The sequence below is a fragment of the Schistocerca gregaria genome, chromosome 10 (assembly GCF_023897955.1).
Source record: "Schistocerca gregaria isolate iqSchGreg1 chromosome 10, iqSchGreg1.2, whole genome shotgun sequence".
Lineage (NCBI taxonomy): Eukaryota > Metazoa > Arthropoda > Insecta > Orthoptera > Acrididae > Schistocerca > Schistocerca gregaria.
The window spans coordinates 66631261-66647761 of NC_064929.1; the positions used below are offsets into that span (position 1 = coordinate 66631261).

A 16501-nucleotide genomic window follows, 5' to 3' on the forward strand; every position below is an offset into this window, starting at 1 on the left:
AGTTATTGCTCCTTACATTTGACAAGTGAATTAGATTCGCTGAAATGACATGAATACTTGGGGAATAGCAGAGCACTTATGTGATTGGATTGGAGAGTTACTAGTAGCAAATAGAACACAGTATGTCGTTATTGATGGAAAGAAATTTTCAGACATGGAAAGGACTTCAGGTGTACTGCAAGGGACTGTTATCTGTTATAAGGGTGTCGCATAAATGTTGCAGCCAAGTTCTAAGGGAGTTGGCGAACATCAAAGTTTGAGCATTGCACAGCAACACGTGGCCCCAAATGTCAGAGTTAAGTGGTGGCAGAGGTTGAAGATCAAAAAGTGAAAGAGTGATATGTTTGAAACATTTATTGGACATAAGGAGTACACATAGTGTTCAGCATGAAAACATGTCAAATGTTACAACAGGTGCTCCAAGTTTGCACAATCAGACACCATGCATCCCTGACACCCATAGAGCACTGACTGCTGAACTAGGTCAAACACACTGGGAGTTTCTTTGCTTGTAGCAGCTGGGCAGACGATTCTTATGAGGAAATCCGTTTTAGATGCCAATGGATGAAGATACATCATAGATTTCATGGTTCCCCACAGAAAGAAGCCAAGGCTTCATAAATCCAGTGAGTGGCGGAGGGTGGCAGGGAATCCACCGATACAGGAATAACCTGTTCAAATACCTGTTAAAGAAAGTCAAAAATGCTATGTATCACAAACCTGGTGGATATCTCAATGCAAGAATCAACTGCACAGCTGGTACAATCAAAGAAGCTCCCAGAGTGTTTGACCGTGTCTGGTAGTCAATACTGCGTTGGTGTCAGGCATACAAGATGTCCTACGGTGCAAACTTAGAGCACCTGTTGTAACATTATATATGTATTGATGTCATACACCATGTGTACTATTCTATACAACAAATATTTCAAATGCAGCACTCTTTTGTTTCATTTCTGATATTCGACCTCCTCTACAACTATTCCTGATGTTTGTGGGCATGGGCTGCTTAGCAATTTTCAATCCTTATGATGTGCCTCACCTCCCCTGGAAGTTTGTTGCAACCTTTTCGGATAACACTGCATATGTAAAGTAGAATGTATGTGTGTATGTCCAGGATCTTCTCCAAAACTGCTGGGCCTATTTCAATTAAATTTGGCACAGAAAGGACAGGCCTCATGAGAATCATCACTGTGGGGCTTATAATCTCCTGGCTCTAATAGAAGTCGAGATACAGGCAAAAACGTGTTGCTTCCAATCCCCTGGCGTACAGGCTGCCTTGCATGGCACACATGTTGTGTGGACCTGCCAAATCAACCTGCTTTGCTGGGCAGCCTACTTGTCAGAGGCATGAAAGTTTTCTGGGCCATCCGTGACAAATATGCTGTGTTGGACTAGTATTGGACTGCCTTATCAAACTGCTCTTTGTTGTGGCCTCTATGTCAGGGGCAAATAAAAGATTTTCAAGCATTAATATTCTAGCCTGTGCTTCATGACAGTTTAGCTGTTTGTAATGTTGGCCCATTTTACTTAACTGTATTGCAGGGGCTAAATGTGCTGATGGGAATGGCTGGAGACAGATTGAGATGGTTAGAGGAGGAAGGTGTAGAGGAATGGTAGACAGCAAGAGAGAGCGAGAGAGAAAGAGAGAGAGAGAGAGAGAGAGAGAGAGAGAGAGAGAGAGAGAGAGAGAGAGAGAGAGAGAGAGAGAGAGAGGGGGGGGGGGCGGGAGGGGGGAGAACAATATGCTCTTAGAGAGAGGGGGTGGAGCAAATGGACATAGAGAGGATGAGTAAGAGATGGAGAGAGAGGGGGAGGGGGGGGAGAGAGAGGGTGGAGAACAATATGCTCTTAGAGAGAGGGGGTGGGGCAAATGGACATAGAGAGGATGAGTAAGAGATGGAGAGAGAGAGAGAGAGAGAGAGAGAGAGAGAGAGAGAGAGAGAGAGGGAGGGGGGGAGGGGGAGGACGATATCGACACCTCCCTACTGATTCTATAAGTTATCTCATTAAAATTCTGTATCATTGCAAAGTTCTTAAATCCTTGACTCACCCTGTATGTATATAATTTTACTGCTTGAGAAAAGGTGACGCCAGTAGTGGAAGGGGAAACGAAATAAAACTTCACAGATTGAAAGACTATGTGTCAAATTTATGAATAATTTAGCACTAAGAATCCACTTATCAGTATAATCTTAAACCATCTTCACGTTCATGCATGCGCTAATTCGACTGCGTAGGGAGTCATAAAGCCGTTGTATCGTCTCCCGAGACAAGCTGGTCACAACTGTTGTAACTGACCCTTGATAATCTGGACACTGACATCCAAACAGATGCCACACACATTCTGTCAGGGACAGATCTGGGGATCTTGCTGGCTGTGGGAGTACCTCAATACTACACAGACACTTCACAGAGACACGTGCCATCTGTGGATGAGCCTTATTCAAAAATGGCACCCTGATACTGTCGCAGAGAGCTTACACAATATGATGCAGGCTCTCTGTGACGACCTGTGGTGCCATGCTATCGGTGGTCATCTGAAGTCATGCATGACGTCTTGCTACATCATTATGACAAAGTAATACCAATGTGCCTCTTCAAAACATCGGAGGAATGGGATTTCTCCCCAGCCGAGCACCATATTTGCCAAAGAGAGTCATTCAGGGCAGTGTAGAACAGCGATTCGTCACTAAACACAACGTGAAACCCGTCAGGAGTCCGTGCTTCCTAGTCACAGCTCCATTCCAAATGCAGCCCTCTGTTTTGTGGTGCTAATGGGGCTGTAATTTCCTAGTCTGTATAGTGATAGCATCCAAGCAGTCGAGGGCTGGGCTGTGTCAAGGTTGGTACCCCAGTTCACATCTGATCACCGAAGTTAAGAACCACTGGGCATGGTCGATACTTGGCTGGGTGACTGTCTGCGTATGCTGCACACTGTTGACAAGTTTCCCGTTGATTCTGCGGCAGAGGACCGGGAAAAGTGGTGGTATGAAGTCTCCGGTCACCAGTCTTTGCGTCAATGTCCTGGATCTAATTCCAGACCTCTGTGCAGTATCATATGGAGTGAGAGCATGCGATACTGCTGGTGATGTGTACGGTGGATGGGACATTAAGTTCAGTGCTCTAACACCCTTCCTACACATCGTAAATGTTCTATCAGATCGGGAAAACAGTTTCTTGACAGCTACATTACGTTTTGGGAATGCAGCCGCATGAATTCTGCTTCTTCTTCTAATATTTCGGCTGTATACCTTTCAGCCATCTTCAGAGAGAGCCGTACGGCGAGTCGATTTTCCTGGGCTGCGAACAAATGCTTGCTGGATGCGGCGGTTTAACACCATACTTCGCACTAAATGCACGCTGAACAACTGTCGTCGATTCACTTCTGCCGTACTCAATAACACAAAAAGCTTTCTGTTGAGCGGTCGCCATCTTAGCATCAACTGACGCTGACACCTAGTCAACAGCGCCTCAAGCGAACAAATGTACAACTAAATGAAACTTTATAGCTCCCTTAATTCGCCGACAGATAGTGCTTAGCTCTGCCTTTTGTCGTTGCAGAGATCTATCTGAACACCAAGAAATTTGAACTGATCAGATTCAGTAATCATACATCCACTCTGTGAAACTAAAATGTCGAGTTTTGTTGTGTGTTAGAAAATGCAAAAAAACTGAGTCTTAATGTGATTTAGTGTGTATTTTCTACAAGTCCTAAGTGTTGTAATGAACTGCACTATTTGAAACAGTGCCAATGTTGCATACAACATCCTTTACTACCAAGGTAGTGCCACCAACAAACAGAAATATTTCAGAATCACCTGTAATACTAGAGGGCATCAGCACTGATCCCTGAGGCACCTCACATTTAACTGTGCCCAATCAAACTCTTTGCTTTCCATATTTTGGGAGGATGTAGTATTGACCAAAACAAGAAAATAGGATCTAAAATGCGTAGCTAAAGACCTATGAGCACTTCTTTAGTGGAAGAGAGATGTTTCACTGCAGCGAAGATGAACAAATGTTCGTAATTCTTAAGGTATGCATTTCAGAGTCCATGTATACTGGACCTTTTTTTGTTTTGACCAACAGCACCTCCTCCCAAAATATGGAAAGCAAAGAGTTTGCTACAGAAAAGAGTACGTTCACAGTACTGAGGGTGAAAACTGCTCATACTTCTTGAGTTATGCATTTCAGAGTCAAAGTTTACTGGAATTTTTACATCTTGGTGCGAGGAACCTGCCTCAAATTTTGGAACGTCATTCTGAGACACTATTTATGTATTATATCATAGGACAACACGGAATTATGCAGAATAAACGAAACTATAAGAATTGGTGACAACTACTCCGCCAAGGTGATTAATGGGAATTAAGAATATTTTTCTTAAAGAGAAGAGAAGTTTATTTCAAGAAAAAGCGATTTTTTCACAGTTAAGCTGTAGGTAACACGACGGAAAAGGCATAAATTTCACCAGAAAGAAGGTAATGTTTCATTTTTGTACGTTATTTCTAATTACGAACACACATGAAAGATATGATATGGCAGTAATGATCTGCTTATTGCAACTTAAAACCCGTGAGTACTGGTCACATAATACATGATCATTTGTACATATGAAGGGCTTATTTCAATAGTGGTACAAGTCCATTACCTCCATTTTTCTGACTATAATGCTTCTGAAACTAATGATCCAAACAAACAGAAAGAAAGGTTCATCTCTAGTAAGAAGCCATATGGTTGAATATTTCTGGTATCTCAACTGCAGATTTTTCAGCGCTCATTTAACTTTAGGACTCTGTATCTCACAGTGAACAAAAATTGACTTGTACCACTTCATATTATGACGTAAAGAAATGCTTACTGTAAGATTTCTCAGGTGTTAGCAATGGAGTATCGTACCATTTGTATCGCGATGTAATGAATCTTCATACTGTTCCATGAAATTTTGTAATTGAAAAAATAAATAAGTATTTATTCTGAGTCTCGTGTTCGATTGCCAGCCGCGTCAGAGGTGTGTGTCTTCTCCCCATCATCGATGCGCAAGTCGCCAAAGTGGCTTTAAATGGAAATATTTGCACCAGGCGGACAAATTATGCCACATAGGGTCCGAGCCTGTAATGCCACACGATCATTTCATTTCATTTCACTCTCTGAATGCATATCATCATGATTTGTCGAGGAACTGGCAGAGCTGAATCAGCATGGAACGACGGACCCAACGGTGTCGGACCTACGGATCGGAAAAAACGACCAGTTAGAACCGAAAGCGCTATTTTGGTTCTGAATAACCGCAATTTTTTCGGCATTTCTTTGGTCTCCGTCATAACAGGTCTTTTTTACTAATAACCGGGTGTATGAGTAAAACTGATGTATCAATTTGTCATAGCGGTGGTATTAATTATTTTGATTTTTAAATAATATTTTTTAAAAAAACGACTAATGTTATTCGTAAAATTTCCATTGCTTTCAGGTAAATGTTGCGTTATTATAGAAAATGGGAAAAGCAGTCGGAGCTATTTTAATAACAACATTGACAGTTAGAAACGATGAGTGAGAAATGATTAACATAAGACAATTATGTACCTGTTGTGATTCACTACACTTTCCATTTTTGGGAGCACAGTCTAAAGGGTATGATAGGCCTGTCATTTCCAGCTGCAAAACATTTATCGTTTGTAAGACCTTCGATGGCTTTTGATTTACTGGTATTATCTTTGAATAATACCTTTTCTGATGAAAGGAGTCGACCTACATTATCAGTTCATCATAGAACAAATATTTATGGACAGATTTGGTAGTAAATATTGACCAATGGGTTAATCCATTACTGGCATTTTAACTATTGAGAAGCAATTGTTGTTGGTAAATCTATTTTGTCAACTGTCTAAATTCCTCATTCGAATTTTTTTAAAGAGTGTTTTTAGTTTAGTCTTCAAAGACTCAATTTCATTAACATTTCTGTTAAACAGTAAATAAAATTATTTGGCTACAAAACGGGTTTCCATTCGAAATAGTTAAAGAAGAAGAACGCTACAAATTTTACACGAAAGTTTATTATTTATCTGACATTTCTGTGAAATAATAAAATAAAAAAATAGGGCAACGGTAATAAACTAAAAACTTAAAAATTCATTAATTGTCTATAATAAAAATACGAAGTAGATAGTCTACAAAGTACGCCTTTACCTGTTTGTCACACTTTAAAATAGACAACACAGCAAGAAAAATAGCTTTTTTCAGCCTCAGTTTTCACCCTTTAATACTGACTATTCACGTTGTCCTAATAGTTGTATTATCTCTGATTATAGCATAATTTTTTAGAGGAGTTTCAAAATGCTAGAATCAACAGGATAATACTTGTGATTTTTTTGTAGGATACTTCCCAAAAAAGTATAGTCATCTGTTTCAATTGATAGTTTCATTCTATGTATCTTGAAACATATGATGCAAAAGCCCTAGGGACTCTCAGAATTTTTCAGTCTTTGTTCGATGCTACGTTTGTTCCTGGAAATAACAGATTTTTTTAGAAAAACCTATTATTTTGAGCGGTTTTAACAGTCATTTTAAACTGGAGATGAAAAAAAATACGATATGGCCAAAACCAATTCTTTCAGGAACAACCGCCATCCATACTTGGAGCCCCTGCTGCTGCCATGGATGGCCACTCTGTGTATTGAATTTCACATCCTCTGTGCTCTGTATATGACCTACAAATTTTCATGTATTTGCCTACTGCACTGCAATTGAATAAAAAGTAAAATTCTTAACATTTTACCATTCCTACCATTGCAATTTCAGTTGCAGCAGTCTACATAATTTTGTGTTGCCAACAGCAGGGACATCTCTACCAGTGGCTGTCTCTGCCGGAGTCGGGGTAGTGGCCCTACTCGCGCTGACGTCGACTGTGGTTGTGGCCGTGTGGTGGAAGAAGAGGCGGAGTGGCAAGGGCCTTCTGCAACAAGGTAGGCTCACCATTAATGACAATCACTATAGGGAAAAATTGCAATTTGTTGAGAAATGAAGCAGCATTTTTTTGGACACAACCAGGATATTATTGCAGTTTCTCGAGTCAGCCTGGAATCTGTTTCTGAAATTACTGAAAAGTCTTATAAGACTATTGAAACACTAGAAGTTTCTCCGCAGATTCATCGTTGAATACGTTTGCCACATATACTGAACACACCTCCTCCTTCCTCTCTTTACATCCACCTCAACCTCCCATCTCCGTCTATCCCCAACTTCCCAATCTCTCTGTCTCATCTTGCTTCCCCCTCTTTTTTGTCCATTTCCTCCACCCCTCCCAGGCCACATCTTCATCCTTCATCTCTCTGACCACATGCTCCTCCAAATCTCTCTTTCTAATTGCTCTTCTCCACCTGCCCACTACCCCTCTAACCCTTCTAACCCTTCCACCTCTCTCTCTCTCTCTCTCTCTCTCTCTCTCTCTCTCTCTCTCTCTCTCTCTCTCTCTCTCTCCCCTCCCCTCCTGCTGGTCATTTCCTCCTCCCCCTCACTCTGTTCTCTCCTATATCTGCCTCAGACTACCCACACCCAGCATGTGTAGCCCCTGCAATACAATTCAGTAATGCAGGCTGATGCAACACTAACAACACACATGTCATGTAGGGCAACCTACATGCCAGGGGCTGGAAAAAATGATTTTTGCCCCAACATGTAGACAGCCTTGCAAAGCAAGTTGATGTGGCAACCCGATACTGTTATAAAACAAAAACAAAATACCTTTTGTTTACGACAATCTATATGCCAGGGGCTGAAAAAAAACGCGTTTTTGCCCGCATCTCCACTCCTATTGCACCTAGGCGTTTCTAAACCCCATAGTGCTGACACTTGTAAGATCTGCTGTTCCGTTGTTCCTGTGCCAAATTCGGCTGAAATTGATCCAGGTGATTGCAAGGATGTTCTAGACATACACTCAGCTTTATATACATAATAGACAAACTTCATTTATTTATTTGTATTTTTCTCCACGTTTGTATTTTTTCACATTCTGCAGAAGTTTCTCAAGTTTAACTTCAATTGCCTTCCCCAGACATATATCTCACAACAATCAGAACAAGTTTTGCTTCACTTCTGTCCGAGCTATCCATCATTGCAGTTATGTAATTGATGTTTTCCAACGAATGCAACCCGTTATCAAATATAAATGGGGGGAGAAACGTTAACAGTAATCGCTCCAGTTTTGATTAGCAGACGAAAATTTTGGGTCATGCAACATTTTTAGCAGTTAAGACATGCAGTCTTGTGCTCTGACACTCAGTTCGTTTGTCTAGCATTGTAATGTGAAAATGTAACATTTTAAGCGGCACACTCCAGATCAGTGTTACTCCCATCTTTACATGGTGATGCCTCCATGCATCTTTGGCTTTAAGAAACAGTGTTATGCTTGGTGAACCAGCAGCATTAATAACACTCTGATGTTTAAATGTTTTCATATGGTATTTGGTATCACCCTTGCCTTTGTCTGCTACAGAAAGTTCTCCATTGCATAGTACGCAATAAACAAATTCGTCGTTACTGCCATTAGAGAGTACTAAAAATTTGTATCCCTGTTGCAGGTTAACATTAAACATACCCTTTTGGCCATTGCTAAGCGATGGCACAAAAATGTGAACAGATAAAAAATGAAACGTGGTCATGAGTCAGTTGACACAAGAAAAAAAACACAAACACAACCTATAATGTGTTGTCAAATGTGTAAAAGTAAAGTGAAAAGTCGTGGCGGAATCTGAAGCCCCCCATCTATGTCAAGTATTTTCTCCAAAGGTCGGCTAACAGAGGCACGACGAATGTTCAAAACGCAATGTCCAGCATATAAATTTAAAATTTAAAAAATGCACACCAGTCATAAAATTCTCAAAGCTAGACATTTTGGCAACCCCAGCCATTACACGCGACAGCACTAAAAATAGGGACTGTCTGGGTTCTACATATACATCTACATTTATACTCACCAAGCCACCCAACGGTGTGTGGCGGAGGGCACTTTACGTACCACTGTCATTACCTCCCTTTTCTGTTCCAGTCGCATAGGGTTCGCGGGAAGAACGACTGTCTGAAAGCCTCCGTGCGTGCTCTAATCTCTCTAATTTTACATTCGTGATCTCCTCGGTAGGTATAAGTAGGGGGAAGCAATATATTCGATACCTCATCCAGAAACGCCCCCTCTCGAAACCTGGCGAGCAAGCTACACCGTGATGCAGAACGCCTCTCTTGCAGAGTCTGCCACTTGAGTTTACTAAACATCTCCGTAACGCTATCACGGTTACCAAATAACCCTGTGACGAAACACGCCACTCTTCTTTGGATCTTCTCTATCTCCTCCGTCAACCCGATATGGTACGGATCCCACACTGATGAGCAATACTCAAGTATAGGTCGAACGAGTGTTTTGTAAGCGACCTCTTTTGCTGATGGACTACATTTTCTAAGGACTCTCCCAATGAATCTCAACCTGGTACCCGCCTTACCAACAATTAATTTTATATGATCATTCCACTTCAAATCGTTCCGCACGCATACTCCCCAATATTTTACAGAAGTAACCGCTACCAGTGTTTGTTCCGCTATCATATAATCATACAATAAAGGATCCTTCTTTCTATGTATTCGCTATACATTACATTTGTCTATGTTAAGGGTCAGTTGCCACTCCCTGCACCAAGTGCCTATCCGCTGCAGATCTTCCTGCATTTCGTTGCAATTTTCTAATGCTGCAACTTCTCTGTATACTACAGCATCATCCGCGAAAAGCCGCATGGAACTTCCTACATTATCTACTAGGTCATATATATATATTGTGAAAAGCAATGGTCCCATAACACTCCCCTTTGGCATGCCAGAGGTTACCTTAACGTCTGTAGACGTCTCTCCATTGATAACAATATGATGTCTTCTGTTTGCTAAAGACTCTTCAATCCAGCCACACAGCCGATCTGATATTCCGTAGGCTCTTACTTTGTTTATCAGGCGACAGTGCGGAACTGTATCGAACGCCTTCCGGAAATCAAGGAAAATAGCATCTACCTGGGAGCCTGGATGTAATATTTTCTGGGTCTCATGAACAAATAAAGCGAGGGTCTCACACGATCGCTGTTTCCGGAATCCATGTTGATTCCTACAGAGTAGATTCTGGGTTTCCAAAAACGACATGATACGCGAGCAAAAAACATGTTCTAAAATTCTACAACAGATCGACGTCAGAGATATAGGTCTATAGTTTTGCGCATCTGCTCGACGACCCTTCTTGAAGACTGGGACTACCTGTGCTCTTTTCCAGTCATTTGGAACCTTCCGTTCTTCTAGAGACTTGCGGTACACGGCTGTTAGAAGGGGGACAAGTTCTTTCGCGTACTCTGTGTAGAATGGAATTGCTATCCCTTCAGGTGCAGTGGTCTGGTAAGCCTAGTAGTTATAGGCGTATAATATAAACTGACAGCTTGGTATTTTGAATGCTGATACTTCAAAATTTCCCACTCACTAAACGTGGCGGTGATTTGTCCAATACGTATTGGAAAATACAGTGACAGAAAAAAACTCGCAACACCAAGAAGAAGTGATACGACATAAACGAAAATTGGTAGGCTTGTTTCTATACCGAAGCGCTAAAGAAACTGGTGTAGGCATGTGTATCCAAATGCAGAGATATGTACACAGGCAGAACACGGCGCTGCGATCAGCAACACGTATATAAGACAACAAGTGTCTGGCGCAGTTGTTGGATCGGTTATTCCTGCTACCATGACAGTTTTAACGTGGTGTTATAGTGGGCACAAGAGCGAAGGGACACGTCATCTCGAAGGCAGCAATGAAGTGGAGATTTTCCCGTACGGCCATTTCACAAGTGTACCGACAATATCAGTAACTTGGTAAAACATCAAATCTCCGACATCGCTGCTGCCGGAAAAAGATCCTGCAAGAACGGGACCAACGACGACTGAAGAGAATCGTTGAACGTGACAGAAATGCAAATCTTCCGCAAACTGTTGCAGATTTCAATGCTGGGCCATCAACAAATGTCAGCGTGCGAACCATTCAACGAAACACAATTGGTACGAGCTTTTGGAGCCGAAGGATGACTGGTGTACTCTTGATTACTGCACGATACAAAGCTTTACGCCTCGCGTGGGGCCATGAACACCGACAATGGTCTGTTGATGACTGAAAACATGTTGCTTGGTCGGACGAATCATTTCGAATTTTATCAAGTGGATGGACGTGTACGGGTATGGAGACAATCTCATGATTCCATGAACCCTGCATGACAGCAGGGGACTGTCCAAGCTGGTGGAGGCTCTGTAATGGTGTGAGGCGTGTGCTGTTGGAGTGATATGGGACCCATGATACGTCTAGATACGACTCTGACACGTCACACGTACACAAGTATTCTGTCCGATCATCTGCATCTATTCGTGTAGCAGCAGTAACCGATCGAACAACTGGGCCAGATGCATGTTTATATAGGCCCTGTTCAAGCTGCTGGAGGCTCTGTAATGGTGTGAGGCGTGTGGTGTTGGAGAGATATGGGATCCCTGATACGTCTAGATACGACTCTGACACGTCACACGTACACAAGTATTCTGTTCGATCATCTGCATCTATTCGTGTAGCAGCAGTAACCGATCTAACAACTGGGCCAGATACATGTTTATATAGGCCCTGTTCAAAGTGCTGGAGGCGCTGTAATGGTGTGAGGCGTGTGCTGTTGGAGTGATATGGGACCCCTGATACGTCAAGATACGACTCTGACACGTCACACGTACACAAGTATTCTGTACGATCATCTGCATCTATTCGTGTAGCAGCAGTAACCGATCTAACAACTGGGCCAGATACATGTTTATATAGGCCCTCTTCAAGCTGCTGGAGGCTCTGTATTGGTGTGAGGCGTGTGTGGTGTTGGAGTGATATGGGAGCCCTGATACGTCTAGATACGACTCTGACACGTGACACGTACATAAGCATCTTGTCTGATCGCCTGCATACATACATGTTCATTGTGCACTCCGAAGAACTTTGGGAATTCTAGTAGAACAATTCGACACCCCACACGTCCAGAATTGCTACAGAGTTGCCTCACGAAAACTTTGAGTTTAAACACTTCCGCTGACCATGACTCTCCCCAGACATGGACATTATTGAGTATATCGGGGATGCCTTGCAACGTGCTGTTCAGAAGAGATCTCCACCCCTCGTACTCTTACGATTTTATGGACAGCCTTGGAGCCAATCGTCGTCGCCGAGCGGTTCAACGCGCTTCATTGCGGAACCGCGCTGCTGCTACGGTCGTAGGTTCGAATCTTGTCTCGGGCATGGATGTGTGTGACGTCCTTAGGTTAGTTAGCTTTAAATAGTTCTAAGTTCTAGGGGACTGATGACCTCAGATGTTTAGTGCTGAGAGCCATTTGAACCACTTTTTGAACAGCCCTACAGAATTCATGGTGTCAGTTCCCTCCAGCACTACTTCAGACATTAGTCGAGTCCACGTCACGTCGTGTTGCGGCACTTGTGCATGCTCGCGGGGGCCTACACGATATTAGGCAGGTGTACCAGTTTCTTTGGCTGTTCAGTGTATATCCGGAAGATGTCTATTCAAATTTCGCACCAGTCGCATAAGAGTGGAGCTTGTAGCACCTCTACACGCTGTACCGGTCGTGAACGGTAGTTACCTGTAATACTGGAAGAGGTGCTTTGATGTTACTCTAGAATGCCTTTAAGGTGACAAAGACGTTATTATCAATACCCCACTGAATTTGAATGAGGTCGTGTTACAGGGCTATGAGAAGCTGGATCATTCTTCTGTGATACTGCAGAAAGACTTGGCAGGAATGTGGCTACTGCACATGACTGGTGGCAGCCGTATTCACAGTAATGCGCGGTCGCAAGAAGGCTCCAGACGATCACGTGGCACTACCGAGAGGGAAGAGCATCGTGTTCTGCGTATGAATTTTTGGTTGGTTGGTTGGTGGGAGGTGACTAAACAGCAAGGTCATCGGTCCCACTGGAATATCGAAGGATGGGGAACCATCCTGGCACTCGCCTGAAGCGATTTAGGGAAATCATGGAAAACCTAAATCAGGATGGCCAGATGCAGGTTTGAACCGTTGTCCTCCGAATGCGAGTCCAGTGTGCTACGGAGTTCCGGTCTGCGGTGCGATTTTGTATGACAAGAGGAGCACTCTCTCAAGGTTATTCCACGCACCCTGACTGCAAATTTGTAAGTATGTCCGGTGATTCGTCCTGTTGTGCTGCATTCCAGGAGTTGTTTTCCAACAGGATAACGCTCGTCCACATACCGCTGTCGTAACCCAACACGCTCTGCGGAGTGTCGACGTCTTACCTTGGTCTGCTCTATCACCAGATCTGTCTTCAATGGAGCACGCATGAAACGCCATCGGACGACATGCCCAGCCCCATCCACAAATAGTATTAAGCGTATCTGTATTGACCGACCACGTGCAACAAGCATTGGACCTATCCCTGCAGTTCTGCAGTTGCGATTTCGTATGACAGGAGGAGGGAGCACTCTCATGGTCATCGCATACTCTCTGACTGCAAAATTGTACATCTACTTGGTGATTCGATTGTTCTGTTGTCATTCATGAACAGCATTCCAGGGGGTGTTTTCCAACACGATAACGCTCGTCCACACACCGCTCTTGTAACTTAACAACATGCTCTGCAGAGTGTTGACATGTTGCCTTGGTCTGCCTCTATCAACAGATCTGTTTCCAGTCGAGCACATATTGTACATCACCTGTCCATAACTCCAGCGCCATCCGCAATCGGCATTAGCCGTCCCTGTACTGACGGACCAAGTGCAACACGCATGGGCGTCCATCCCACAAACTGTCATCCAGCTCCTGTACAACACAATGCATGCACGTTTGCTTAGTTCCAATCAATATTGTGGTGGTAACAGCGATTATTATTGTTCCAACATTTCACATTTGCAATGGCTTATCTCGAGCTTTCGTTAACCTGGGATTTGCAGTGTTCTACATCTACATCTACATGATTACTCTGCAATTCAAATTTAAGTGCTTGGCAGAGGGTTCATCGAACCACAATCATACTATCTCTCTACCATTCCACACCCTAACAGCGCGCGGGAAAAACGAACACCTAAACCTTTCTGTTCGAGCTATGATTTCTCTTTTTTATTTTGATGATATTCCTACCTATGTAGGTTGGGCTCAACAAAATATTTTCGCATTCGGAAGATAAGGTTGGTGACTGAAATTTCGTAAAAAGGTCTCACCGCGACGAAAAAGTCTATGCTGTAATGACTTCCATCCAAACTCGTGTATCATATCTGCCACACTCTCTCCCCTATAACGTAATAATACAAAACGAGCTGCCCTTTTTTGCACCCTTTCGATGTCCTCCGTCAATCCCATCTGGTAAGGATCCCACACCGCGCAGCAATATTCTAACAGAGGACGAACGAGTGTAGTGTAAGCTGTCTCTTTAGTGGACTTGTTGCATCTTCTAAGTGTCCTGCCAATGAAACGCAACCTTTGGCTCGCCTTCCCGACAATATTATCTATGTGGTCCTTCCAACTGAAATTGTTCGTAATTTTAACACCCAGGTACTTAGTTGAATTGACAGCCTTGAGAATTGTACTATTTATCGAGTAATCGAATTCCAACGGATTTCTTTTGGAACTCATGTGGATCATCTCACACTTTTCGTTATTTAGCATCAACTGCCACCTGACACACCATACAGCAATCTTTTCTAAATCGCTTTGCAACTGATACTGGTCTTCGGATGAACTTACTAGACGGTAAATAACAGAATCATCTGCGAACAACCTAAGAGAACTGCTCAGATTGTCACCCAGGTCATGTATATAATTCAGGAACAGCAGAGGTCCCAGGACGCTTCCCTGGGGAACACCTGATATCACTTCAGTTTTACTCGATGATTTACCGTCTATTACTACGAACTGCGACCTTCCTGACAGGAAATCACGAATCCAGTCGCACAACTGAGACGATACCCCATAGGCCTGCAGCTTCATTAGAAGTCGCTTGTGAGGAATGGCGTCAAAAGCTTTCCGGAAATCTAGAAATACGGAATGAACTTGAGATCCCCTGTCGATAGCGGCCATTACTTCCCCTTTGGGGTGATTCATAATGTTTGAATACAGTATATGCTCCAAAACCCTACTGCAAACCGACGTCAATTATGTAGGCCTGTAGTTCGATGGATTACTCCCACTACCCTTCTTAAACACTGGTGCGACCTGCGCAATTTTCCAATCTGTAGGTTCAGATCTATCGGTGAGCGAGCGGTTGTATATCACTTAATCACTTAAATACGAGGGTTGGAACTTAAATAATGGCAACTATTTATTCACAATCTATACAAAAGAGTTACTTGTTTGCACCTGTTACTGTCGTTGAAGGTAGTCACCAGCATTGTGTAGAACTCGTTGCGAGCGATGTGGAAGGCGCAGTACACAGTTAGCAGAGCCTGTTCTGTTGATGGTGCTAATGGAGCGGTCTACTGCCTGTCGCATCTCTGGAAGAGTTCTGAAGCGAATGCCACAATGTGGTTCCTTCACCTTCGGAATAAAATCAAAGTCACAAGGACTAATGTCCGGGGAGTGATGGTACAGTACTTCCCAGTCCCAACGACCGAACAGAGCAGCCACAGCTTGCACTGTATGCGCCCGAGCATTGTCGTGCAAAACGATGGGTGGGTTGTGCAGAAAGTGTCGCCGCTTCTTTCGCAAAGCTGGTTGCAGATGATGCTCCAAAAACGAACAGTAATACTGTGCAATGACGGTCTGCCGTGGAGGAACGTAATGTGTTAGTATAATACCATCATAGACGTACACGAGAATCACCATAACTTTACACCGCTCCATTCGCACCACCAACAGAACAGGCTCTGCTAACGGTGTACTACGCCTTCCACATCGCTGGAAACGGGTTCTACACAATGCCGGTAACCACTTCGAAGGACAGTAACAGGTGCAAACATTTAACTCTTTTCTATCGGTTGTGAGTAAATAGTTACCACTATTTAAGTTCCAATCCTCGAATGTTAGCTAGACAAATGAGTTCCCGAAATTTCATTACAATGCATTAATTATATTTTGTTTTTGCGAGTTTTTTTCCGTCAGTGAATAACGACAGTAATATCCTGTCTCTTGTTAATATCAACCTACAAGAAAAAAATTTTTGTACAATGTAATACACCGAGTGTTATAACAGTAATGGTCAATATTGAGGGATAGGACAGGAACGATAATTCAAAACAGGAAACTCGGGTAAACATGGGCTATAAGACTCATACCTTAAGAGCTATGCGCATTTCATACTGGATGTTACGTAACAAATCTATTCTGCTGCAATCTCCTTGCTATCCACATTTTCAAATATGGTTAAAATGGCTCGGAGCACTATGGGACTTAGCTTCTGAGGTCATCAGTCCCCTAGAACGCAGAACTACTTAAACCTAACTAACCTA

The 16501-nt window shown here is 43.0% G+C and overlaps 1 protein-coding gene across 2 annotated transcripts in view; it reads left to right on the forward strand.

The window, feature by feature from the left end:
* The window catches only part of LOC126293270 (multiple epidermal growth factor-like domains protein 11), a 121700-nt gene that overhangs the window by 80907 nt on the left and 24292 nt on the right, over nucleotides 1–16501 (forward strand). For both annotated transcript variants that reach the window (XM_049986392.1, XM_049986393.1), the window contains exon 8: nucleotides 6834–6962. In XM_049986392.1, coding sequence (XP_049842349.1) covers nucleotides 6834–6962 — 129 coding nt within the window. The remainder of the gene's footprint in view (nucleotides 1–6833; nucleotides 6963–16501) is intronic.